This window comes from Thamnophis sirtalis, unplaced genomic scaffold, assembly GCF_051295495.1.
Source record: "Thamnophis sirtalis isolate CommonGarterSnake01/CBP01778 unplaced genomic scaffold, rThaSir2_p1.2 scaffold_11, whole genome shotgun sequence".
Lineage (NCBI taxonomy): Eukaryota > Metazoa > Chordata > Lepidosauria > Squamata > Natricidae > Thamnophis > Thamnophis sirtalis.
This window is the reverse complement of record NW_028261391.1, coordinates 6678503-6701721: the sequence shown is the minus strand read 5'-3', so window position 1 is coordinate 6701721 and position 23219 is coordinate 6678503. Positions and strand designations below refer to the sequence as shown.

At 49.5% G+C, this 23219-nt stretch overlaps 1 protein-coding gene across 1 annotated transcript in view; it reads left to right on the top strand.

Moving 5' to 3' along the window:
• CLCN2 (chloride voltage-gated channel 2) overlaps positions 1-23219 on the top strand; it is a 144413-nt gene that overhangs the window by 32504 nt on the left and 88690 nt on the right. Inside the window, exon 2 of the mRNA XM_087725150.1 lies at positions 10843-10999. Within this exon, the coding sequence (XP_087581276.1) occupies positions 10843-10999 (157 nt within the window). The remainder of the gene's footprint in view (positions 1-10842; positions 11000-23219) is intronic.

The following is a 23219-nucleotide window of genomic DNA, read 5'->3' as shown; positions in this document are numbered from 1 at the left end:
AATTGTAAAAAAGAATAGAATAGGAAAGGAAAGGAAAGAAAAGAAAGTAAAGAATAGAATAGGAGTAGAGAATGAAACCGAATAGAATAGAATAATAAGAAGAGGATAGGATAGGATAAGATAATTGGATCTTTAGGGGTCTCCAAATTCGAGAACTTTTAAGACTTGTGGACTTCAACTCCCAGAATTCCTCAGTCGGCTGGGGAATTCTAGGAGTTGTAGTTCCCAAGTCTTCAGGGGTCTCCAACCTTGGCATCTTTAAGACTTGTGTGTCGGGGTTCCAAGTAATAATCCCATAAGCAAGCAAAACTCTTTGAGACAGGTAAATTCCTCAACAAATAGCTTTATTGGAAATATCATATTGGCACGGATCTGGTGAAAAACCGTCTGGTGACCTCACTCCTCCTTCCATGGTCCAGCTGGAGAATGCCCTTGGTTCTCAAGAGAAAGTATTTTATTTTGGCTACACAACTCCCCCCACCCTTATCTCTAATCCCCCCCTCCCTTTCCTTCAGTTCCAATGTGGCAATACTGAAGCTCCAATATGGCTCCGGTCACGTCAGCTTCAGGGTTGACATTGTGGACTTCAACTCCCAGAATTCCTCAGCCGGCTGGGGAATTCTAGGAGTTGTAGTCCACAAGTGAGAAAGTTGCCAAGACTCCTACATAACGATTGGAGGCCCAACTCGGGCCTGGTCTCATTTTCTACACACAAACACCCCTGGTTCCCTCCCATCTGTGTAGTATTTTTATGGGAAATCTGCCTGGAACATGGAAAGTTTGAGAGTCTGCAAAGGAAGGATTGGGGGGAGATCAAGTATTTCTAACCAGCAGGGGCTCCTGGTCTGTTTGGATTAAACTTGACAAGCTGCTGTTGTTCCCAGGCAGTGGTTGGGATTGCTTAAAGCAGCAGAGATTTATTGGATCAATTCAGCGTGACTCAGATTTCTGCCCCAGATTCGTTTGCACCCAGTGGCCTTGGACACACAGACAATCGAGCCAGGAAGCTGAGAGGGGGCTGTTCACCACTTTCCCCAACTGTGGGTTTGCTTACAGGTAGCCCTCAACTTCAAGGGTAGGTTCTGGCCAGCTTTACTGCTGGTTTGCTGCGCACACATGTGCCCTTCAGTTAAAATTGTTCTGCGCATGCACAGAACTCAAAAACAAGATGACGGTGACCAGGGAACTGGTTTGGGGGCTCCTGGGTCGCTGTTGGTTCTAGCAACCCAGGCCACCATACCACTATCAGTTTGGCCAAACTGGGCTAAACCAGTAGGAACTCACCTCTGCTCAACTTACAACCATTCATTTAGTGACCAACATTACAATGGCACTGAAAAAAAAGTGACTTGTTGTTAGGTAAGCTCCCCGTTGGGAGAACGAGTGCGTTCAGAGAAGCGTCGTGAGAGTTGTATTGGAGAACACACAAACCAGCATACAGAGACACTGCAGTTTAAGTAGGCTTTTACTTTCGTGGAAATAGAGGTATCAGAGTCCATCAAACAGTCCAAATCATACACGGATAAGACAGTCAGTCATCAATGTCTTTCAGTTAAGGGATAATCCAAATAACATAGTCCATAATCATACAAACAGTCCGGTGCTCAAAGTTTGCTAGCAGTTGCAAAACTTACAATAGCTCACGCCGCTTTCTAACAGCCAGCTTCCAAAACACTCAGATCAGATCAGCCCAGCATCTAACAAACAGAGAGCTAACAGTCATTCTGGCTCCCTCTTATGGCCGATTGAGGAAAACAGCAACCAATCACATTTCACAGCATGATTTAAAGAAACAGATACAGCATTGCTATATGATTTATATATTGCCAACCCAACCGTTAGATTATATTCCTAACATTATGACTGTTTTTCACACTTATCACTCAGAGGTGGGTTCCAACCGGTTCGGCCGAGTAGGTAGTAACTCGGCCTGCCACACCCCCGGATCTGTTCTATCTTGTTTTTTTGCTTCTGCGCATGTGCAGAAACAATTTTTTTTGTACTGCGCATGCGTGGGTAGCATGCATCAAGCATGCACGAAGCGCATTCCTGAGCGAACTGGCAGTGGCGGCTGCCGGAACCCACCTCTGTTACCGCTATTGCAGCATCCCCATGGTTGCACGATCAAAATTAGGACGCTTGGCAACTGGCATGTATTTACAGCGGTTTCAGCATCCTGCGGTTTATGGGATCAGCATCTGTGACCTTTCCAACCGCGGACTCCGTTCTACCCCCAACTTTTAAAATGGCCTTACGGATCCTGGCCCAGTGAGTTTTCCACCAAGGGGTCCAAGTTTCCATTATGGAATCTTCCAATCTTAAATCAGGGGTGTTGGCAACTTGAAGACTTGTGGACTTCAACTCCCAGAATTCTCCAGCCAACATAGCTGGATGGGGGATTCTGGGAGTTGAAGTCCACAGGACGTCAAGTTGCCATGTTAGGACAACTCTGGCCTAAATCTGATTCCCAATGCACCGGCACTCAACGCCCCCACACACATCCCTACGCCTGAAATTTAAGTCTGCATTCGGCTTCGAAGGAGGAGATCCTGCGTTAGATGCACTCCACACTTCCTCCTTAGGCAGAAGGCCAGGCTGCCCCCCACTTGCCCCCCCCAACCATGCTGCTTTCTCCACTGTGGTCAGCAATTCCCAAATCGTGCCTTGGCTGTGTTGTTTCAAGCCGTTGGTGCTGGAAAAGAAGTAAAGGGCTTCGTTGCAAAGGCCAGCGGGGCCGTTGAAATCAAAGCCGCACCCTGAGGAGGGCACCGGTCGTTGTGGGGCGAGAAAGGAAATGAAAAACACCGGAATCAGCAGAGATCTGGGTTCGTGGATCTCACAATGGAGAGCACAGGCGTGGATGGGGCGGCTATCTCAGATTGTTTCCACACGGGAGGCTTTTAAGAAGAAACTGGACAGACATTTGCCTGGACTGTCATTGGGCCGTGATGGCAAACCTTTGGCACGCAGTTCCCTCTCTGCGGGCACGGCAGCTGTTGCTTCAGGCACAGCTCCACTGCGCATGTGCAGAGTGCATAGGGGGCGCGGGGTGCATATGAGGGCGCAGGGTGCATATGGGGGCGTGGGGTGCATATGGGGGCATGGGGTGCATATGGGGGTGCAGGGTGCATATGGGGGCACGGAGTGCATATGGGGGCACAGGGTGCATATGGGGGTGCAGGGTGCATATGAGGGTGCAGGGTGCATATAGGGGCGCGGGGTGTATATGGGGGCATGGGGTGCATATGGAGGTGCAGGGTGCATATGAGGGTGCAGGGTGCATATAGGGGCGCGGGGTGCAAATGGGGGCACAGGGTGCATATAGGGGCACGGGGTGCATATGGGGGCACGGGATGCATATAGGGGCGTGAGGTGCATATAGGGGCACAGGGTGCATATGAGGGCACAGGGTGCATATGAGGGCGTGGGGTGCATGCACTGGAGGGGGTACTTGCATTGCATTTTGGGGCCTCGCGCAGTGCCCCCGCGCCACATTTTGGCTTCCTGGTTGGTGCAGGAGGCCTTCCAGGCCCAAAACGGGGTGTGGAGGCATCGCACGAGGACACCCCCGTCACACCCCATTTTGGGCCTGGAAAGCCTCCTGCACCAACCTGGAAGCAAAAAAATGGGCGAAGGGTGGCACATTCGCAGGGGGTGGAGTGTGGGGAAATCGGGTGTACATGCGCAGGGGTCGCATGTGCACGGGCGGGGCACACGCAGGGGATTGTGCTCACTGGGGAGGGTGGGGCGCATGCGCATTGCATCATGGATGTGGGCACATGTGACAAAAAGATTAGCCATCGCTGTCATAGGATGTCTTACGCAAGCAGGACTAGAACAGTGATGGGGAACGTTTTTGTCGTGCCAAAATTGTGTGCGCGCGCACGATAGCGCATGCGTGCATGACCCACACCCACAATGCAATGCACCCTGCCCACCTGCACATGTGCGAGGAGGGAGTTTTCACCCTCCCCAGGCTCCGGAGGTTTTCCTTAAGCCTCTGGGGAGGGTGAAAATGGCCTCCGGAGGCCCTCCCGGAGGCGGGAAACATGCTCTGTTTTTGGCACCAAGAGGCCTCAGGAGGAACTTCTGGAGCCCGAGGAAAGCCATTTTTGCCCTCCCAGAGTCTCGAGAAAAGCCTCCAGAGCCTGGGGAGAGTGAAAAACATGACTTCTGGGAGGGTGAAAATGGCCTCCCCTGGGCTCCGGAAGTTCCTCCGGAGGCGAGAAACATGCCCATTTCCGAACTTCCGGAAGTCCTGTTTTTCACCCTTCCCAGGCTCCGGAGGCTTTCCTTGCGCCTCTGGGAGGGCGAAAATGGGCTTCGGAGGCCCTCCCTGAAGCCTCCTGGTGCCAAAAATGGAGCGCTGCACCCCGCGCCTCTGCGCATGCCTCCCGCGTGCATGGCAGACCTGATTTGCGCACATGCATGGTGGAGGTGTGCTGTTCGATAGCTTGCGTGCCTACACACAGGGCTCCGTGGAGGAAGAAAGAAGCAATAAAAGTATACAGAATGGGGAAGGAAGACAAAAGACCCCAAATGTCCTTGCGCTTCCCAAGCTATTAGAAGTAGATTGAAAATAAAAGATTGTAGACTGCTGGGTAAATCATGAGGCCTGCAACACCCTGGCACACGGGATTCCTGAAAACACAACCTCTGTTTCAGGCTCCGATTGGTCTTCTGCCCTGGGTGAAGGACACCGTGTCCTGGCAAAGCAGTCAGCACAAATAAAGAGAAACATGACCATCGTTAGATTAGCAAACCAGGCAAGAGGCAGGAAAGGGAAGAGAAGGAAAGAGGGAGAGGAGAAAGGAAAGGAAAGGAAGGAGGGGGAAGGAAGGAAGGAGGGGAGAGGGAGGGGGAGGGTAGGAAAAGAAACAGAGGAGGGGAAGGAAGGAAGAGACAGAAGGGAGGGAGGAAAGGGAGGAAGGAAAAGAGACAGGAGGTAGGGACTGAGGGAGGGACAGACCGAAGGAAGAAAAAGAGACAGAGAGAAAAGGGAGGGAGGAAAGAAGCAAAGAAGGCAGGAAGAAAAAGACAGAGAAGGGAGGAAGGGATGGAGTGAGGGAAGAAAGGAAAAGAAACAGAGAGGGGAGGGAGGGACGGAAGGAAAAAAGGAAGGAAGGAAAAGAGAGAGAGAGAAGGGAGGGAGGAAAGAGGGAAAGAAGGCGGGAAGAAAAAGACAGAAGGGAGGAAGGGATGGAGGGAAGGAAGAAAGGAAAAGAAACAGAGAGGGGAGGGAGGGACGGAAGGAAAAAAAGGAAGGAAGGAAAAGAGAGAGAAGGGAGGGAGGAAAGAAGGAAAGAAGGCAGGAAGAAAAAGACAGAGAAGGGAGGAAGGGATGGAGGGAAGGAAGAAAGGAAAAGAAACAGAGAGGGGAGGGAGGAAGGGACGGAGGGAAGGAAGAAAGGAAAAGAAACAGAGAGGGGAGGGAGGGACGGAAGTAAAAAAAGGAAGGAAGGAAAAGAGAGAGAAGGGAGGGAGGAAAGAAGGAAAGAAGGCAGGAAGAAAAAGACAGAGAAGGGAGGAAGGGACGGAGGGAAGGAAGAAAGGAAAAGAAACAGAGAGGGGAGGGAGGGACGGAAGGAAAAAAGGAAGGAAGGAAAAGAGAGAGAGAAGGGAGGGAGGAAAGAAGGAAAGAAGGCAGGAAGGAAAAGACAGAGAAGGAAGGAAGGGACGGAGGGAAGGAAGAAAGGAAAAGAAACAGAGGGGAGGGAGGGACGGAAGAACGGAAGAAAGAAAAACAGGAGGGAGGGAGGGATGGAAGGCAGGAAGGAAAAGAAACGGGAGGGAGGGAGGGAGGAAGGAAAAAAGGAAGGAAAGAGAGATAGAACGGAGGGAGGAAAGAAGGAAAGAAGGAAGGAAGAAAAAGAGACAGAGAAGATAGGGAGGGACGGAAGGAAAGGAAGGAAGGAAAAGAGACAGAGAAGGGAGGAAGAGAGGAAGGAAGGAAAAGAAAAAAGGAAGGGAGGAAAAAAGAAAGAAAGAAAGAAAGAAAGAAAGAAAGAAAGAAAGAAAGAAAGAAAGAAAGAAAGAGACTCCACCTAGACAGCTTGAGGGTATTTCCAGGGCAATGAAAGTGGCATTTTCCCAGGATAAAGAAAAACGGTGTCGGGAGGGAATTCAAAAGTTTGCAGAAATACAAAGTCTCGGGGAATGTCTCCAGAAGGCCAGGGCTGTGCGTAGGAGAAGAATGGCCTGATGAGGACACGGCTTTGTGACGAACGTTGGGGGAGACAGGCAGGGCCTGCTAGGACATTGGCCAAAGGCATTGAGTTCTCTAAAACAAGGACTACAAACTACAAGCTTTGGCTGCAAGGACATCTCAGAGCTCAAAATCCAGGGAATTCCTCCTTCCCTTCCCTTTCCTCTCTTTCTTTTCCTTTCTTTCCCTTCCCTCCTTCCTCTTTCATCCCTTCCTTCTTTCATCCTCCTTCCCTTGCCGTAGGTGCCTGCATGCCATAGCTTTGCCATCGGGGCTATACAGTAACTGAGTTATTGTAGCCTTAAGGGGCTATTTTGATGCTTGCTCAATTGTAGCCTTAAGGGGCTATTTTGATGCTTGCTCTGACATACAGTATGCTAGTTAAGCGGGTCGGAAGGAATCCTGGAGGGCATCCAGTCCAGCCCCCTGCTAAGGCTGGGGCCATGATACAGGAGGCAGTTTGGGCACCCTTGTCCAGAATAGCCTCTTTTCGTCGCTGTGTGGGTGCTCGCAGGCTGGCCTGATCTGACCCAGCTGGGGCATTTCTGGCTGAGGGAAGCATTGTATGGGAGAACAATGGCTATAGATCAGCCCAACACCCGTTTAATCTGTCTTGCATTGTTGGGCTCCTTCATCACCGGGGGTGGGGGGGGGTGGGGGGGGAGGGGGGGGAGTGTTTGCTTAGCCTTGAGGAGACCTGTGCTCCAGCGATCGGCTTTCGTGGGTAGAGAGAGCTGAACAAAAGTACATTTCCCCTTTCCCCTGTAGGAAGTTATCACCTGGCGCTCTCCAGAAAAATGAAATATCCTAGGAAATATTGAAAAGGCAGAATTAAGTGTCGGGTGCTAGTTTGCTGCCACAAGAGTGGGTCAGAAACTGGTCCCTGGCACTGAGAGCCCCAAATGTTTGCCTTTCCGTGTGACTCTGCTTCCTCTCTCGGTTTAAGATAAGTGATAGTTAAGTATCTGCTACCATTTCCTGGTAGATCAGAGGGGAAGCAGGACCAGATAACCTCATTCTCATGTATTGAGCTTCATTGTGAAGCCGCGTTAACAGAATCTTGCCAGTCTGAAAGTGCCGTTCTATCCATCCATCCAATTCATATTTCTACCAATAAAGGAGCATATTTGTAGCTCCGTGACCCGACAATTGTGCGATAGACATATGCGCGCCGACAAAATAACGGCGATTAAAACGCGCCGTCAAAATCGCGCCGACAAATTCGCGACGATAAAGAAGGAAGGGGGAAGGAAGGAGGAAAGGGGAAAGGAAGGAGAGAAGGAGAAAAGAAAGGAGGGAAGGAAGGAAGGAGGGAAGGAGAGAAGGAGGGAAGGGGAAGGAGGGCGGGAAGGAAGGGGAGTAGGAGAGAAGAAACGAGGGAAGGAAAGAGGGAGGGAGGGAAGAAGAAGTAGGACCGTTGTAAGATAAGATGGATCTATGGGATGTTAAAAAAGCAATCTTCAAGTATATTGTCAACAGTAGGGAAAAATTGTTATAAATACATATTATTAATAACAGTTATGAGATCATATAATTGTGAATGTATATATGAAATTGATAAAATTAAAATAATTTTAAAAAATAATAATAAAAAAATAAAGTCGCGATGACAAAAGCGCGATGACAAGCACAATAACATCAAAAAAAAATTAGGGTTAGGGTTAGGGTTATAACGCACGTATATGCGTCCCACTATGTTAAAGACCCAGCACACTCACTGGGCTGCCTATAGTTTGTTGATGACGCGATTTTGTTGTCATGCATTTTTCGTCGCGCTATTGTCGAAAATCAGTTAGCGATTTTGACAGCACTCATTTGTCCGTCGCGGTTTTGTCGGCGCGCATATGTCTATCGCGCATTTGTCGGTGAACCTTGTAGCTCAGGGTTGAAGTGAGCAGTCCTTGTTGCTCTCTGAGCTTGCTTCTTTTTTTGCATGACACTAACTAGATAACATCACCAGCGCTAGTAATCAGTGGGCTTTACTCACCGTTTGTATTATATATATATATACAGAGAGCAAAGCCAATGTCAAGGTTCCAAATAATATACCCATAGCAAGCAAAACTCCAAGGCAGATGGATTCCTCGAGGAATAACTTTAATGAATATATCGTATTGGCACAGATCTGGTGAAACCAGCTTTGAAAGTTCCTGCGGTTTTCGCCTAATTAAAAGTACTGTATTATTCGGAGTATAAGACGCACTGGAGTATAAGACCAAGGTTTTGAAGAGGCAAATTTAAAAAAAAAAGTTTTTGCACTCTGCAAACCTCCCCAAAACGGCCCATTTTTTGCGAAAATGGGCCTGTTTCCCCCCCCCCCAAAAAAGTGCATGGATAGCCTTTAGGAGGCTTACAGAGTGCTCCTGAGGGTGGGTGGGTGGGGGGTTAAAATTGAGCAAAAAACAGACCATTTTTTGCTCATTTTTGTCCTCTCCAGCCCCCAGGAGCACTCTAGAAGCCTCCTAAAGGATATGCACAACCATTTTGGTGAAGGGGGTGGGGTTTCAGGAGGCAAAAATGCTGTATTCAGTGTATAAGATGCACTTAGATTTTCAGCCTCTTTTTTGAGGGAAAAAGGTGCATCTTATACTCCAAAAATATGGTAAATGTTTCTCACTTGCTCAACACAGTCAAATGGTCCAATCACAGTGCTGCCTTCCTCTGTCAAGGTTTGAGAACGTCCTTGGTTCCCAAGAGAAAGCATTTGGTTTTGGCTACAAAATCCCAGCTATCTCAAATCCCCCTTTCCTATCCCTCAGCTCCAGGGTGGCAACACGGAAGGTTCCAAGATGGCCTCGGTTGGGACAGCTTCAGGGTTGACACCCACTCCTTAGTAGCCCTGTTGAGGTTCCCTAGTTTGGGCCACGAAACGTCTTCAAGAAACCAAGCAGTCTCAGAAAGCACCAAGGGCCCCTCAAATTTGTATCGCTGCCCATCTCAAACATGGGATTCTCTCTGCTCATTTGTGGCCGGAAGGGCATCGTAGGAACGCTACTCCCATGTTCACACAATGCATTTTTAACCTGCTTACGGAATTAAACCCTCTTTTGGATTGGCACTGCGTGTCAAAACATCAGCTGGCCAAACAGGCTGGGTATGCGTGACCCGCCGAGCCCCAGATTCAGCACACCAGGTTGTGCGCGTTGTGGGATCGCAGCCCACATCGTTTCGACTTTCTAGGGCAGGGGTGTCAAGCTCGATTTCATTGAGGGCCGCATCCGGGTTGTGTTTGACCTTCGGTGGGGGGGTGGGCAGGTTGGGCGTGGCCAGCTCGACTTCATTACTGTGTTTCCTTGAAAATAAAACAGGGTCTTGTTTTCTTTTGACCCCCCCCCCAAAATAAGAGCTTGGCCTTATTTTCGGGGAGGTCTTATTATTTTTGAGGTGCAGGAGGCCCCTTAGCCTCAGCCCACAGATCAGCTGATCCAGAGAGGGCCAGAAGTTCTGTCTCTGGCACACACTTGCTAGTCCTAGCATCACTGGGCCTGCCGCTGTTTTGGCGGGCGCCACTAAGAGAAGGGGCGCAGTAGCTAGGGTGTGCGGCTTCTGTGAGGCCATTCTGTGTGGATGGGAGGTGCATGTGGGGCATGTTCCCCTCCTTTCCCACCCCAGGAAATGGTGGGGACTAGCTGTGCATGTGTTTAAATATTTTAGGGGAGGGCTTATTTTAGCTCAGGCCTCAAAAGCCCGTTTAGGCTTATTATCCAGGGAGGTCTTATTTTGGGGGGGGGAAACAGAGTACAAGACGCACCAAGTTTTTGAAGAGGCAAATTAAAAAAAAAAGTTTTTGCATTCTGCAAACCTCACAAAAACAGCTCTTTTTTTTGCGAAAACGGGCCTGTTCCCCCCCCCCCCAAAGTGCATGGATAGCCTTTAGGAGGCTTATAGAGTGCTCTGGGGGGCTGGAGGGTGGTGATAAAATTGAGCAAAAAACAGGCCATTTTTTGCCGAGGTGGCAAAGTGGTTAGGGTGCAGTACTGCAGGCCACTTCAGCTAACTGTTATCTGCAGTTCGGCGGTTCAAATCTCACCGGCTCAGGGTTGACTCAGCCTTCCATCCTTCCGAGGTGGGTAAAATGAGGACCCGGATTGTTGTTGGGGGCGATATGCTGACTCTGTAAACCGCTTAGAGAGGGCTGAAAGCCCTATGAAGCGGTATATAAGTCTAACCGCTATTGCTATTGCTATTTCTGCCCTCCCCAGCCCCCAGGAGCACCCTGAAAGCCTCCTAGAGGCTATGCACGGCCATTTTGGTGAAGGGGGTGGGGTTTCAGGAGGCGGGGTTTCAGGGGGGGGGTGCTTGTGGTGGCCTGAGCACTCTGCCAGTGAAAATGGGCTCTTGAGCTCCATTTTCCTGGCAAGAGGCACCATGGGTCAGTCCTTTGCTGTTCCAGGGCAGCCCTGTGGCCAGATCTAAGCACCCCGTGTGTGGGGGGGGGCAGATCCGGCCACCGGGCCTTGCGTTCGACACCCCCTGTTCTAGGGGAAAGAGACAGCCTTCCGGGCTCGCATCTCCTTGTAGGGTCCCAATGTCAGGTTCACATTCGCTCTGGATCTCTGCATGAAGGTAGACCAAGCCATCTTCTCTTGGCCTCCCTGGCAGCGCCCTTGACCCGCTGCTTTCTCTTCTCTCCCCAGATGTATGGACGCTACACCCAGGACCTGGGAGCGTTTGCCAAGGATGAAGCGGCTCGTGTCCGGCTGCAGGAGGAGCGCTGGAAACTTTCCCCGAAGGAGCGGCTGCGTCCCTCCGAGTTTCTGGAGTACGACCACGGTCGCTGTGCCTGTTGCCGTAGTAAGTCGCTTGTTCTGGGCTGAGCATGCCCGTGCCGGGCCTAAACCCTGTGCATTTGTATCTACTACAGTCTGTTGTGGCCCACCAGTGGCCACTGGGGGAGGAAGATGGGCCAGTCCTGGAGTCTGGGGAAGGCTCTGATGAGGGCTCTGTGTCGGAGATAGAGAGGAGGCCAGAGCCATATGCCAATTATCAGCTGCCTTCAGAGTCAGAGATCAGTGAGGCAGAAGAACAGCTGGAGCCTGTTCCCAGTGTGTGCATGTGCATAGTTGCCAGATGAAGGGAACAACTAAAGAACAAAGGTCGACTTGGGAGTAAGGCCACAGGTGGATGATGAATGGCCCCTCCCAGAGGAAATAAAAGAGGGAGTGGAGTTTGCAGGAGACAATTAGTTCGCTTAATTGGTATATGACTCTCTGAGACTCCTTGTCAAGTTCTGCAGATACTTGGCAGCTCTCCAAGCCAGATAAGGTCTGTGACTGAAAATCCTCCCTTAAAAGACTTGGCTGGATGTGAAAGGGGAGTGGAGTTTGCAGGAGACAATTAGTTCATTCCTGCATTCTTGCCAAGTATTGCAGCATCTGAAAGATATCGGCTTGGCCGCTCTCCAAGGTCGGTCATTGTGAATTACCTTGAAAGACTGTCGGAGAGGAAAGATTTTGCTGGAGAGGAATTCGCTGTCAATTAAACAAAGTGTTTTTTCGGGATGAGGACTCGGCTTCATGCCGCTGGGGAAGCCTAGGTCAGAACAGAGCTGTGCTGGCGCAGTGGTTACAATGCAGTACTGCAGGCTATTTTTGCTGACTGCCGGCTGCCAGCAATTTGATAGTTCAATTCTGACCAGCTCAAGATTAACTCAGCCTTCCATCCTTCTGAAATCGATAAAATGCGGACCCAGATTGTTGGGGGGAAAATATGCTGAATCTAAGAGGGCTGTAAAGAAAGACCTAGAAAAAAACCCCATCTGTTTCTTACCGTCTCTTAACTTCCGATAACTACAACACATGACATATTGCAACATACTACAGCGTTCCCCAACCTTTCCTGGTTGGTGGCCTAGTGTAAGGGGGGGGGGGAGAGAAAAGATGGTTTTTTTGTGAGGGGTGGCTGCGAGCTCCGGCCCTCCACCACTTGCATCTTAAAATAGACATGGTTGGGAAACACTGATCAGGAGGTATCTCCCAGAGAACATTCTGTGCATGGAAGTGATCTGTTTAATAGGACAGAGAAGAGAAAGAAATTCTAAGTTGGTGGAATTCACAATTTTTTACTACTGGTTCTGTGGGCGTGGCTTAATGGGCGTGGGCAGGGGAAGGATACTGCAAAATCCCCATCCCTTCCCCACTCCCGGGGAAGGATACTGCAAAAACTCCATTCTCTCCCCACTCCCGGGGAAGGATACTGCAAAATCCCCATCCCTTCCCCACTCCCGGGGAAGGATACTGCAAAATCTCCATTCTCTCCCCACTCCAGAGAGAAGGATATTGCAAAATCTCCATTCCCTCTCCACTCCAGAGAGAAGGATATTGCAAAATCTCCATTCTCTCCCCACTCCAGAGAGAAGGATATTGCAAAATCTCCATTCCCTCCCCACTCCAGGGGAAGGATATTGCAAAATCTCCATTCCCTCCCCACTCCAGGGGAAGGATATTGCAAAATCTCCATTCCCTCCCCACTCCAGAGAGAAGGATATTGCAAAATCTCCATTCCCTCCCCACTCCAGGGGAAGGATATTGCAAAATCTCCATTCCCTCCCCACTCCAGGGGAAGGATATTGCAAAATCTCCATTCCCTCCCCACTCCAGAGAGAAGGATATTGCAAAATCTCCATTCCCTCCCCACTCCAGGGGAAGGATATTGCAAAATCTCCATTCCCTCCCCACTCCAGAGGGAAGGATATTGCAAAATCTCCATTCCCTCCCCACTCCAGAGAGAAGGATATTGCAAAATCTCCATTCCCTCCCCACTCCAGGGGAAGGATATTGCAAAATCTCCATTCCCTCCCCACTCCAGGGGAAGGATATTACAAAATCTCCATTCCCTCCCCACTCCAGAGAGAAGGATATTGCAAAATCTCCATTCCCTCCCCACTCCAGAGAGAAGGATATTGCAAAATCTCCATTCCCTCCCCACTCCAGGGGAAGGATATTGCAAAATCTCCATTCCCTCCCCACTCCAGAGGGAAGGATATTGCAAAATCTCCATTCCCTCCCCACTCCAGGGGAAGGATATTGCAAAATCTCCATTCCCTCCCCACTCCAGGGGAAGGATATTGCAAAATCTCCATTCCCTCCCCACTCCAGAGGGAAGGATATTGCAAAATCTCCATTCCCTCCCCACTCCAGGGGAAGGATATTGCAAAATCTCCATTCCCTCCCCACTCCAGAGAGAAGGACATTGCAAAATCTCCATTCCCTCCCCACTCCAGGGGAAGGATATTGCAAAATCTCCATTCCCTCCCCACTCCAGAGAGAAGGATATTGCAAAATCTCCATTCCCTCCCCACTCCAGAGGGAAGGATATTGCAAAATCTCCATTCCCTCCCCACTCCAGGGGAAGGATATTGCAAAATCTCCATTCCCTCCCCACTCCAGGGGAAGGATATTGCAAAATCTCCATTCCCTCCCCACTCCAGAGAGAAGGATATTGCAAAATCTCCCTTCCCTCTCCACTCCAGGAGAAGGATATTGCAAAATCTCCATTCCCTCCCCACTCCAGGGGAAGGATATTGCAAAATCTCCCTTCCCTCTCCACTCCAGGAGAAGGATATTGCAAAATCTCCATTCCCTCCCCACTCCAGGGGAAGGATATTGCAAAATCTCCATTCCCTCCCCACTCCAGAGAGAAGGATATTGCAAAATCTCCCTTCCCTCTCCACTCCAGGAGAAGGATATTGCAAAATCTCCATTCCCTCCCCACTCCAGGGGAAGGATATTGCAAAATCTCCATTCCCTCCCCACTCCAGAGAGAAGGATATTGCAAAATCTCCCTTCCCTCCCCACTCCAGGGGAAGGATATTGCAAAATCTCCATTCCCTCCCCACTCCAGAGAGAAGGATATTGCAAAATCTCCATTCCCTCCCCACTCCAGAGAGAAGGATATTGCAAAATCTCCATTCCCTCCCCACTCCAGAGAGAAGGATATTGCAAAATCTCCATTCCCTCCCCACTCCAGGGGAAGGATATTGCAAAATCTCCATTCCCTCCCCACTCCAGAGGGAAGGATATTGCAAAATCTCCATTCCCTCCCCACTCCAGGGGAAGGATATTGCAAAATCTCCATTCCCTCCCCACTCCAGGGGAAGGATATTGCAAAATCCCCATCCCTTCCCCACTCCCGGGGAAGGATACTGCAAAATCTCCATTCTCTCCCCACTCCAGAGAGAAGGATATTGCAAAATCTCCATTCCCTCCCCACTCCAGAGGGAAGGATATTGCAAAATCTCCATTCCCTCCCCACTCCAGAGAGAAGGATATTGCAAAATCTCCATTCCCTCCCCACTCCAGAGGGAAGGATATTGCAAAATCTCCCTTCCCTCCCCACTCCAGAGGGAAGGATATTGCAAAATCTCCATTCCCTCCCCACTCCAGAGAGAAGGATATTGCAAAATCTCCATTCCCTCCCCACTCCAGAGGGAAGGATATTGCAAAATCTCCATTCCCTCCCCACTCCAGAGAGAAGGATATTGCAAAATCTCCCTTCCCTCTCCACTCCAGGAGAAGGATATTGCAAAATCTCCATTCCCTCCCCACTCCAGGGGAAGGATATTGCAAAATCTCCATTCCCTCCCCACTCCAGAGGGAAGGATATTGCAAAATCTCCATTCCCTCCCCACTCCAGAGGGAAGGATATTGCAAAATCTCCCTTCCCTCCCCACTCCAGAGGGAAGGATATTGCAAAATCTCCATTCCCTCCCCACTCCAGGGGAAGGATATTGCAAAATCTCCCTTCCCTCCCCACTCCAGAGGGAAGGATATTGCAAAATCTCCATTCCCTCCCCACTCCAGAGGGAAGGATATTGCAAAATCTCCATTCCCTCCCCACTCCAGAGGGAAGGATATTGCAAAATCTCCATTCCCTCCCCACTCCAGAGGGAAGGATATTGCAAAATCTCCATTCCCTCCCCACTCCAGAGGGAAGGATATTGCAAAATCTCCATTCCCTCCCCACTCCAGAGGGAAGGATATTGCAAAATCTCCATTCCCTCCCCACTCCAGGGGAAGGATATTGCAAAATCTCCCTTCCCTCCCCACTCCAGAGGGAAGGATATTGCAAAATCTCCATTCCCTCCCCACTCCAGAGGGAAGGATATTGCAAAATCTCCATTCCCTCCCCACTCCAGAGGGAAGGATATTGCAAAATCTCCATTCCCTCCCCACTCCAGAGGGAAGGATATTGCAAAATCTCCATTCCCTCCCCACTCCAGAGGGAAGGATATTGCAAAATCTCCATTCCCTCCCCACTCCAGAGGGAAGGATATTGCAAAATCTCCATTCCCTCCCCACTCCAGGAGAAGGATATTGCAAAATCTCCCTTCCCTCCCCACTCCAGAGGGAAGGATATTGCAAAATCTCCCTTCCCTCTCCACTCCAGGAGAAGGATATTGCAAAATCTCCATTCCCTCCCCACTCCAGGGGAAGGATATTGCAAAATCTCCATTCCCTCCCCACTCCAGAGGGAAGGATATTGCAAAATCTCCATTCCCTCCCCACTCCAGAGGGAAGGATATTGCAAAATCTCCCTTCCCTCCCCACTCCAGAGGGAAGGATATTGCAAAATCTCCATTCCCTCCCCACTCCAGGGGAAGGATATTGCAAAATCTCCCTTCCCTCCCCACTCCAGAGGGAAGGATATTGCAAAATCTCCATTCCCTCCCCACTCCAGAGGGAAGGATATTGCAAAATCTCCATTCCCTCCCCACTCCAGAGGGAAGGATATTGCAAAATCTCCATTCCCTCCCCACTCCAGAGGGAAGGATATTGCAAAATCTCCATTCCCTCCCCACTCCAGAGGGAAGGATATTGCAAAATCTCCATTCCCTCCCCACTCCAGAGGGAAGGATATTGCAAAATCTCCATTCCCTCCCCACTCCAGGGGAAGGATATTGCAAAATCTCCCTTCCCTCCCCACTCCAGAGGGAAGGATATTGCAAAATCTCCATTCCCTCCCCACTCCAGAGGGAAGGATATTGCAAAATCTCCATTCCCTCCCCACTCCAGAGGGAAGGATATTGCAAAATCTCCATTCCCTCCCCACTCCAGAGGGAAGGATATTGCAAAATCTCCATTCCCTCCCCACTCCAGAGGGAAGGATATTGCAAAATCTCCATTCCCTCCCCACTCCAGAGGGAAGGATATTGCAAAATCTCCATTCCCTCCCCACTCCAGGAGAAGGATATTGCAAAATCTCCCTTCCCTCCCCACTCCAGAGGGAAGGATATTGCAAAATCTCCCTTCCCTCCCCACTCCAGAGGGAAGGATATTGCAAAATCTCCATTCCTACCCCACTCCAGGGGAAGGATATTGCAAAATCTCCATTCCCTCTCCACTCCAGGAGAAGGATATTGCAAAATCTCCATTCCCTCCCCACTCCAGGAGAAGGATATTGCAAAATCTCCATTCCCTCCCCACTCCAGGAGAAGGATATTGCAAAATCTCCCTTCCCTCTCCACTCCAGGAGAAGGATATTGCAAAATCTCCATTCCTACCCCACTCCAGGAGAAGGATATTGCAAAATCTCCCTTCCCTCTCCACTCCAGGAGAAGGATATTGCAAAATCTCCATTCCCTCCCCACTCCAGAGGGAAGGATATTGCAAAATCTCCATTCCCTCCCCACTCCAGGGGAAGGATATTGCAAAATCTCCCTTCCCTCCCCACTCCAGAGGGAAGGATATTGCAAAATCTCCATTCCCTCCCCACTCCAGAGGGAAGGATATTGCAAAATCTCCATTCCCTCCCCACTCCAGAGGGAAGGATATTGCAAAATCTCCATTCCCTCCCCACTCCAGAGGGAAGGATATTGCAAAATCTCCATTCCCTCCCCACTCCAGAGGGAAGGATATTGCAAAATCTCCCTTCCCTCCCCACTCCAGAGGGAAGGATATTGCAAAATCTCCATTCCCTCCCCACTCCAGAGAGAAGGATATTGCAAAATCTCCCTTCCCTCTCCACTCCAGGGGAAGGATATTGCAAAATCTCCATTCCCTCCCCACTCCAGAGGGAAGGATATTGCAAAATCTCCATTCCCTCCCCACTCCAGAGGGAAGGATATTGCAAAATCTCCATTCCCTCCCCACTCCAGGGGAAGGATATTGCAAAATCTCCCTTCCCTCCCCACTCCAGAGGGAAGGATATTGCAAAATCTCCATTCCCTCCCCACTCCAGAGGGAAGGATATTGCAAAATCTCCATTCCCTCCCCACTCCAGAGGGAAGGATATTGCAAAATCTCCATTCCCTCCCCACTCCAGAGGGAAGGATATTGCAAAATCTCCATTCCCTCCCCACTCCAGAGGGAAGGATATTGCAAAATCTCCATTCCCTCCCCACTCCAGAGGGAAGGATATTGCAAAATCTCCATTCCCTCCCCACTCCAGGAGAAGGATATTGCAAAATCTCCCTTCCCTCCCCACTCCAGAGGGAAGGATATTGCAAAATCTCCCTTCCCTCCCCACTCCAGAGGGAAGGATATTGCAAAATCTCCATTCCTACCCCACTCCAGGGGAAGGATATTGCAAAATCTCCATTCCCTCTCCACTCCAGGAGAAGGATATTGCAAAATCTCCATTCCCTCCCCACTCCAGGAGAAGGATATTGCAAAATCTCCATTCCCTCCCCACTCCAGGAGAAGGATATTGCAAAATCTCCCTTCCCTCTCCACTCCAGGAGAAGGATATTGCAAAATCTCCATTCCTACCCCACTCCAGGAGAAGGATATTGCAAAATCTCCCTTCCCTCTCCACTCCAGGAGAAGGATATTGCAAAATCTCCATTCCCTCCCCACTCCAGAGGGAAGGATATTGCAAAATCTCCATTCCCTCCCCACTCCAGGGGAAGGATATTGCAAAATCTCCCTTCCCTCCCCACTCCAGAGGGAAGGATATTGCAAAATCTCCATTCCCTCCCCACTCCAGAGGGAAGGATATTGCAAAATCTCCATTCCCTCCCCACTCCAGAGGGAAGGATATTGCAAAATCTCCATTCCCTCCCCACTCCAGAGGGAAGGATATTGCAAAATCTCCATTCCCTCCCCACTCCAGAGGGAAGGATATTGCAAAATCTCCCTTCCCTCCCCACTCCAGAGGGAAGGATATTGCAAAATCTCCATTCCCTCCCCACTCCAGAGAGAAGGATATTGCAAAATCTCCCTTCCCTCTCCACTCCAGGGGAAGGATATTGCAAAATCTCCATTCCCTCCCCACTCCAGAGGGAAGGATATTGCAAAATCTCCATTCCCTCCCCACTCCAGAGAGAAGGATATTGCAAAATCTCCCTTCCCTCTCCACTCCAGGGGAAGGATATTGCAAAATCTCCATTCCCTCCCCACTCCAGAGAGAAGGATATTGCAAAATCTCCCTTCCCTCTCCACTCCAGAGAGAAGGATATTGCAAAATCTCCCTTCCCTCTCCACTCCAGGGGAAGGATATTGCAAAATCTCCATTCCCTCCCCACTCCAGAGAGAAGGATATTGCAAAATCTCCATTCCCTCCCCACTCCAGAGAGAAGGATATTGCAAAATCTCCCTTCCCTCTCCACTCCAGGGGAAGGATATTGCAAAATCTCCATTCCCTCCCCACTCCAGAGAGAAGGATATTGCAAAATCTCCCTTCCCTCTCCACTCCAGGGGAAGGATATTGCAAAATCTCCATTCCCTCCCCACTCCAGAGAGAAGGATATTGCAAAATCTCCATTCCCTCCCCACTCCAGAGAGAAGGATATTGCAAAATCTCCCTTCCTACCCCACTCCAGAGGGAAGGATATTGCAAAATCTCCATTCCTACCCCATTCTGGGGCCAGCCAGAGGTGTTATTTGCTGATTCTTTGAACTACTCAAACTACCGGTTCCCCATAATCTGTCAGAAGCTGCTGAATTTCACCGCTGGGTTGATCCCTCCTTGATAGATTTCCATCCATTACTTCTTGTCTGGCCTTCCAGTGCTTTGGAAAATAAATTGACTCCCTATACTTCAGGGGTGTGGAACTCAAGGCCCACGGGCTGGATCCGGCCTGCAGGGTGCTTAGATCTGGCCCGCGGGGCTGCCCTGGAAACAGTAAAGGACCGGCCCACTGAGCCTCTGCCAGTGAAAACAGAGCTTGGGAGGACCACGGGTGACCCTCCAGGGCTCTGTTTTCACCCGCGACGGCCTCCTGCAGCCCTCTGCCAGAGAAAACAGGCCCCGGGGCTAGCAAAACAAACTAAAAGCAAAAGAAAAGGAGAAATGTTTCCCCTTTTGCACTTGAGCATCCAAGATGGGACAAGAAGGGAGAAAGGGAAAGAGGAGAGACAAAGAAAAAGAAGGAAAGATGGGAAGAAGAGAAGGAACGAAAAAGAAGGAAAGAGAAGGAAGGAAGGAAAGAGAAGGAAGGAAAAAGGAAAGAGGAAAGACAAAGACAAAGAAGGAAAGATGGAAAGAAGAGAAGGAAGGAAAAAGAAGGAAAGAGAAGGAAGGAAAAAGAAGGAAAGAGGGGAAGAGAAGGAAGGAAGAAGAATAGCAATAGCAATAGCAGTTAGACTTACATACCGCTTCATAGGGCTTTCAGCCCTCTCTAAGCGGTTTACAGAGTCAGCATATTGCCCCCAACAACAATCCGGGTCATCATTTTACCCACCTCGGAAGGATGGAAGGCTGAGTCAACCCTGAGCCGGTGAGATTTGAACAGCCGAACTGCAGAACTGCAGTCAGCTGAAGTAGCCTGCAGTGCTGCATTTAACCACTGCGCCACCTTGGCTCAGGAAGGAAAGAGAAGGAAAGAGAAGGAAGGAAAAAGAAGGAAATAGAAGTAAGGAAGGAAAAAGAAGGAAAGAGAAGGAAGGAAGGAAAGAGGGAAAGAGACGGAAGGAAAAAGAAGGAAAGAGAAGGGAGGAAAAAGAAGGAAAGAGGGGAAGAGGAGGAAGGAAAAAGAAGGACAGAGAAGGAAGGAAAAAGAAGGAAAGAGGAGAAGAGAAGGAAGGAAGAAGAAGGAAAGAGAAGGAAGGAAAAAGAAGGAAATAGAAGTAAGGAAGCAAAAAGAAGGAAAGAGAAGGAAGGAAGGAAAGAGGGGAAGAGACGGAAGGAAAAAGAAAGAAAGAGAAGCAAGGAAAAAGAAGGAAAGATGGGAAGAGAAGGAAGGAAAAAGAAGGAAAGAAAAGGAAGGAAAATGAAGGAAAGAGAAGGAAGGAAAAAGAAAAGGGGAAGAGAAGGAAGGAAAAAGGAAAGAGGGGAAGGAAAAAGAAAGGAGAATGAAGATGGAAGGAAAAAGAAGAGAAGGAAGGAAGGAGATTATAATGAGAGGAAAGGAGGGTCTGAGGGAAGTCCTGCCTTAGCACTTGCCCACCACAGGTGCCCGCAAGCAAGTAACGTTGAGCTAGCCATGCCTCCCCCAGCCCCCCCCCCAAAGTCAAACACAACCCTGATGCGGCCCTCATTGAAATCAAGTTTGACCCCCTTGCTCTACTTTATGGCAACCCCTTAGATATTTGAAGACTGCTATCATGTCACCCCTAGTCCTTCTTTTCAGAAGGGTGAAGCTGGTAAAGGTTCCCCTCGCACATATGTGCTAGTGGTTCCTGACTCTAGGGGGCGGTGCTCATCTCCGTTTCAAAGCCGAAGAACCAGTGCTGTCCGAAGATGCCTCCGTGGTCATGTGGCTGGCATGACTCAACGCCGAAGGCGCACGGAACGCTATTACTTTCCCACCAAAGGTGGTTCCTATTTTTCTACTTGCGATTTTTTTACATGCTTTCAAACTGCTAGGTTGGCAAAAGCTGGGACAAGTAACGGGAGCTCACTCTGTGACGCGGCGCTAGGGATTCGAACAGCTGAACTCCAACCTTTCTGATCGACAAGCTCAGCGTTCCTGCAACCGTTCTTCATATGTTTTGGATTCCAGCCCCCTAATCATCTTTGTTTCTCTTCAATGCACTCTTTCTTAAGTCTCTAAAGGGTTCTTCGAAAGCAGTGTTTCTCAACCTTGGCGACTTGAAGTCCTGTGGACTTCAGCTCCCAGAATCCCCCAGCCAGCACAGCTGGCTGGGGGATTCTGGGAGCTGAAGTCCACAGGACTTCAAGTCGCCAAGGTTGAGAAACACTGCTCTAAAGGGTTAAGCATGTTGTGTGAACCAGCCAGCGTTCTAACTTTCCTTGGGCACAAGGTAACGGCATGGCACAGTTCAATGACAGTTTTATTCAGGCGAAGAGAAGCCACTCCTCACAAGTCTGTCACACATCTCTGCCGTCAAAGGAAGGATTGTGCGGACGAATGTAATCGGACACCCTGCAGATATCTAGGATTACAATTACCTTTGTCCCCAGTTTTATGCAGATTAACCATTCTGGTTTCGGAGAATGGGAGCGGTGGCTCAGCCAGACGTTGGGAAATCGGCACGGTGTCCAGAAAGAAATGCATGCATGAGAAAACCGTGTGGTTGTGATCGTCCAGTCCTTAGGGGGCAGACCCCATGAAGTCACGTGAAGTGTTCGGGGAATGCTGAATTGTGAATGAACTGAAAGAGCTGGGTTTATACAACATGCTAAGCAACCCCTTCTTCTCTCCCAAAGGGGCTTAAAATTGAGTATACAGAATAACAACGATGTTGGAAGGGACCTTGAAGGTCGTCTAGTCCTACCCCCTGCTGAAGCAGAAAATTGTATGCATTTCAGACAGTCAGTCATCCAGTCTCTTCTTTTTTTTTAAAAAAAATATTTTTATTATACAGATTTCTTTAAAGAATTTTTCTTTACAATGTCCTTCTATACAACATTTCCACATCCATTGTATACTCTCCAAAGCACCTGTCCTGAGAAGCAATGGGTGGAAACTAATCAAGGAGAGAAGCAATCTGGAATTAAGGAGAAACTTCCTCACAGTGAGGACAATTAATCAGTGGAATAACTTGCCTCCAGAAGTTGTGAATGCCCCAACACTGGAAGTCTTTAAGAAGATGTGGGATAGCCATTTGTCTGAAACGGTATAGGGTTTCCTGCCTAGGCAGGGGGTTGGACTAGAAGACCTCCAAGGTTCCTTCCAACTCCATTATTCTATTCTATTCTATTCTATATGCATTTCTCCCCCCTTGTTTCAATAGGACTTCTCTAGGCTGGGCGTGCTACCTATCGGTTCGCTCAGTGGGACATTCCTACTTTTACAGCTTGATTTTAACAAAATGAATTTGTCCTCCCAAAAGATGGATAACAAATACATTTTAGAATGTCCCTTCCAGTTTTGTAACCATGTAGACTCCCCTTTGCCCCAAACTGTGAGAGAGCGAGACAGAGAGAGAGACAGATAGAAAGACAGAGAGAGACACACACACAGAGAGAAAGAAATGGAGAGAGAGAGAGATGGGACAGAAAGACACACACACACACACACAGAGGTGGGGAGAGAGAGAGAGATGGGGAGAGACAGGGAGAAAGACAGAGAGAGAGATGGAGAGAGAAATGAGGAGAGAGATGAAGAGAGAGATGGAGAGAGAGAGACAGAAAGAGACACACACACACACACACACAGAGAGAGAGAGAGAGATGGAGAGAGAGACACACAGAGAGAGGCAGACAGACAGAGAGACAGACAGAGAGACAGAGAGAGATGGAGAGAGAGAGATAGAGAGATGGAGAGAGAGAGAGACAGAGAGAGAGATGCAGAGAGAGAGAGACAGAGAGACAGATGGAGAGAGAGACAGAGACAGAGAGAGAGATGGACAGATACACAGAGAAAGATGGAGAGATAGAGATGGGGAGACAGGGAGGGAGAGAGACGCAGAGAGAGACACAGAGAGAGAGAGATGGGGAGAGGGAGACACACAGAGAGAAACAGAGACAGAGATGGAGACAGAGAGACAGAGACAGAGAGAGACACAGAGACAGAGAGAGAGATGGAGAGATACACGGAGAAAGATGGAGAGAGAGAGATGGGGAGACAGGGAGGGAGGGAGGGAGACGCAGAGAGAGACACACAGAGAGAGAAAGATGGAGAGAGATGGAGAAAGAGGGAAGAGAGAGATGGAGAAAGATGGAGAGAGAG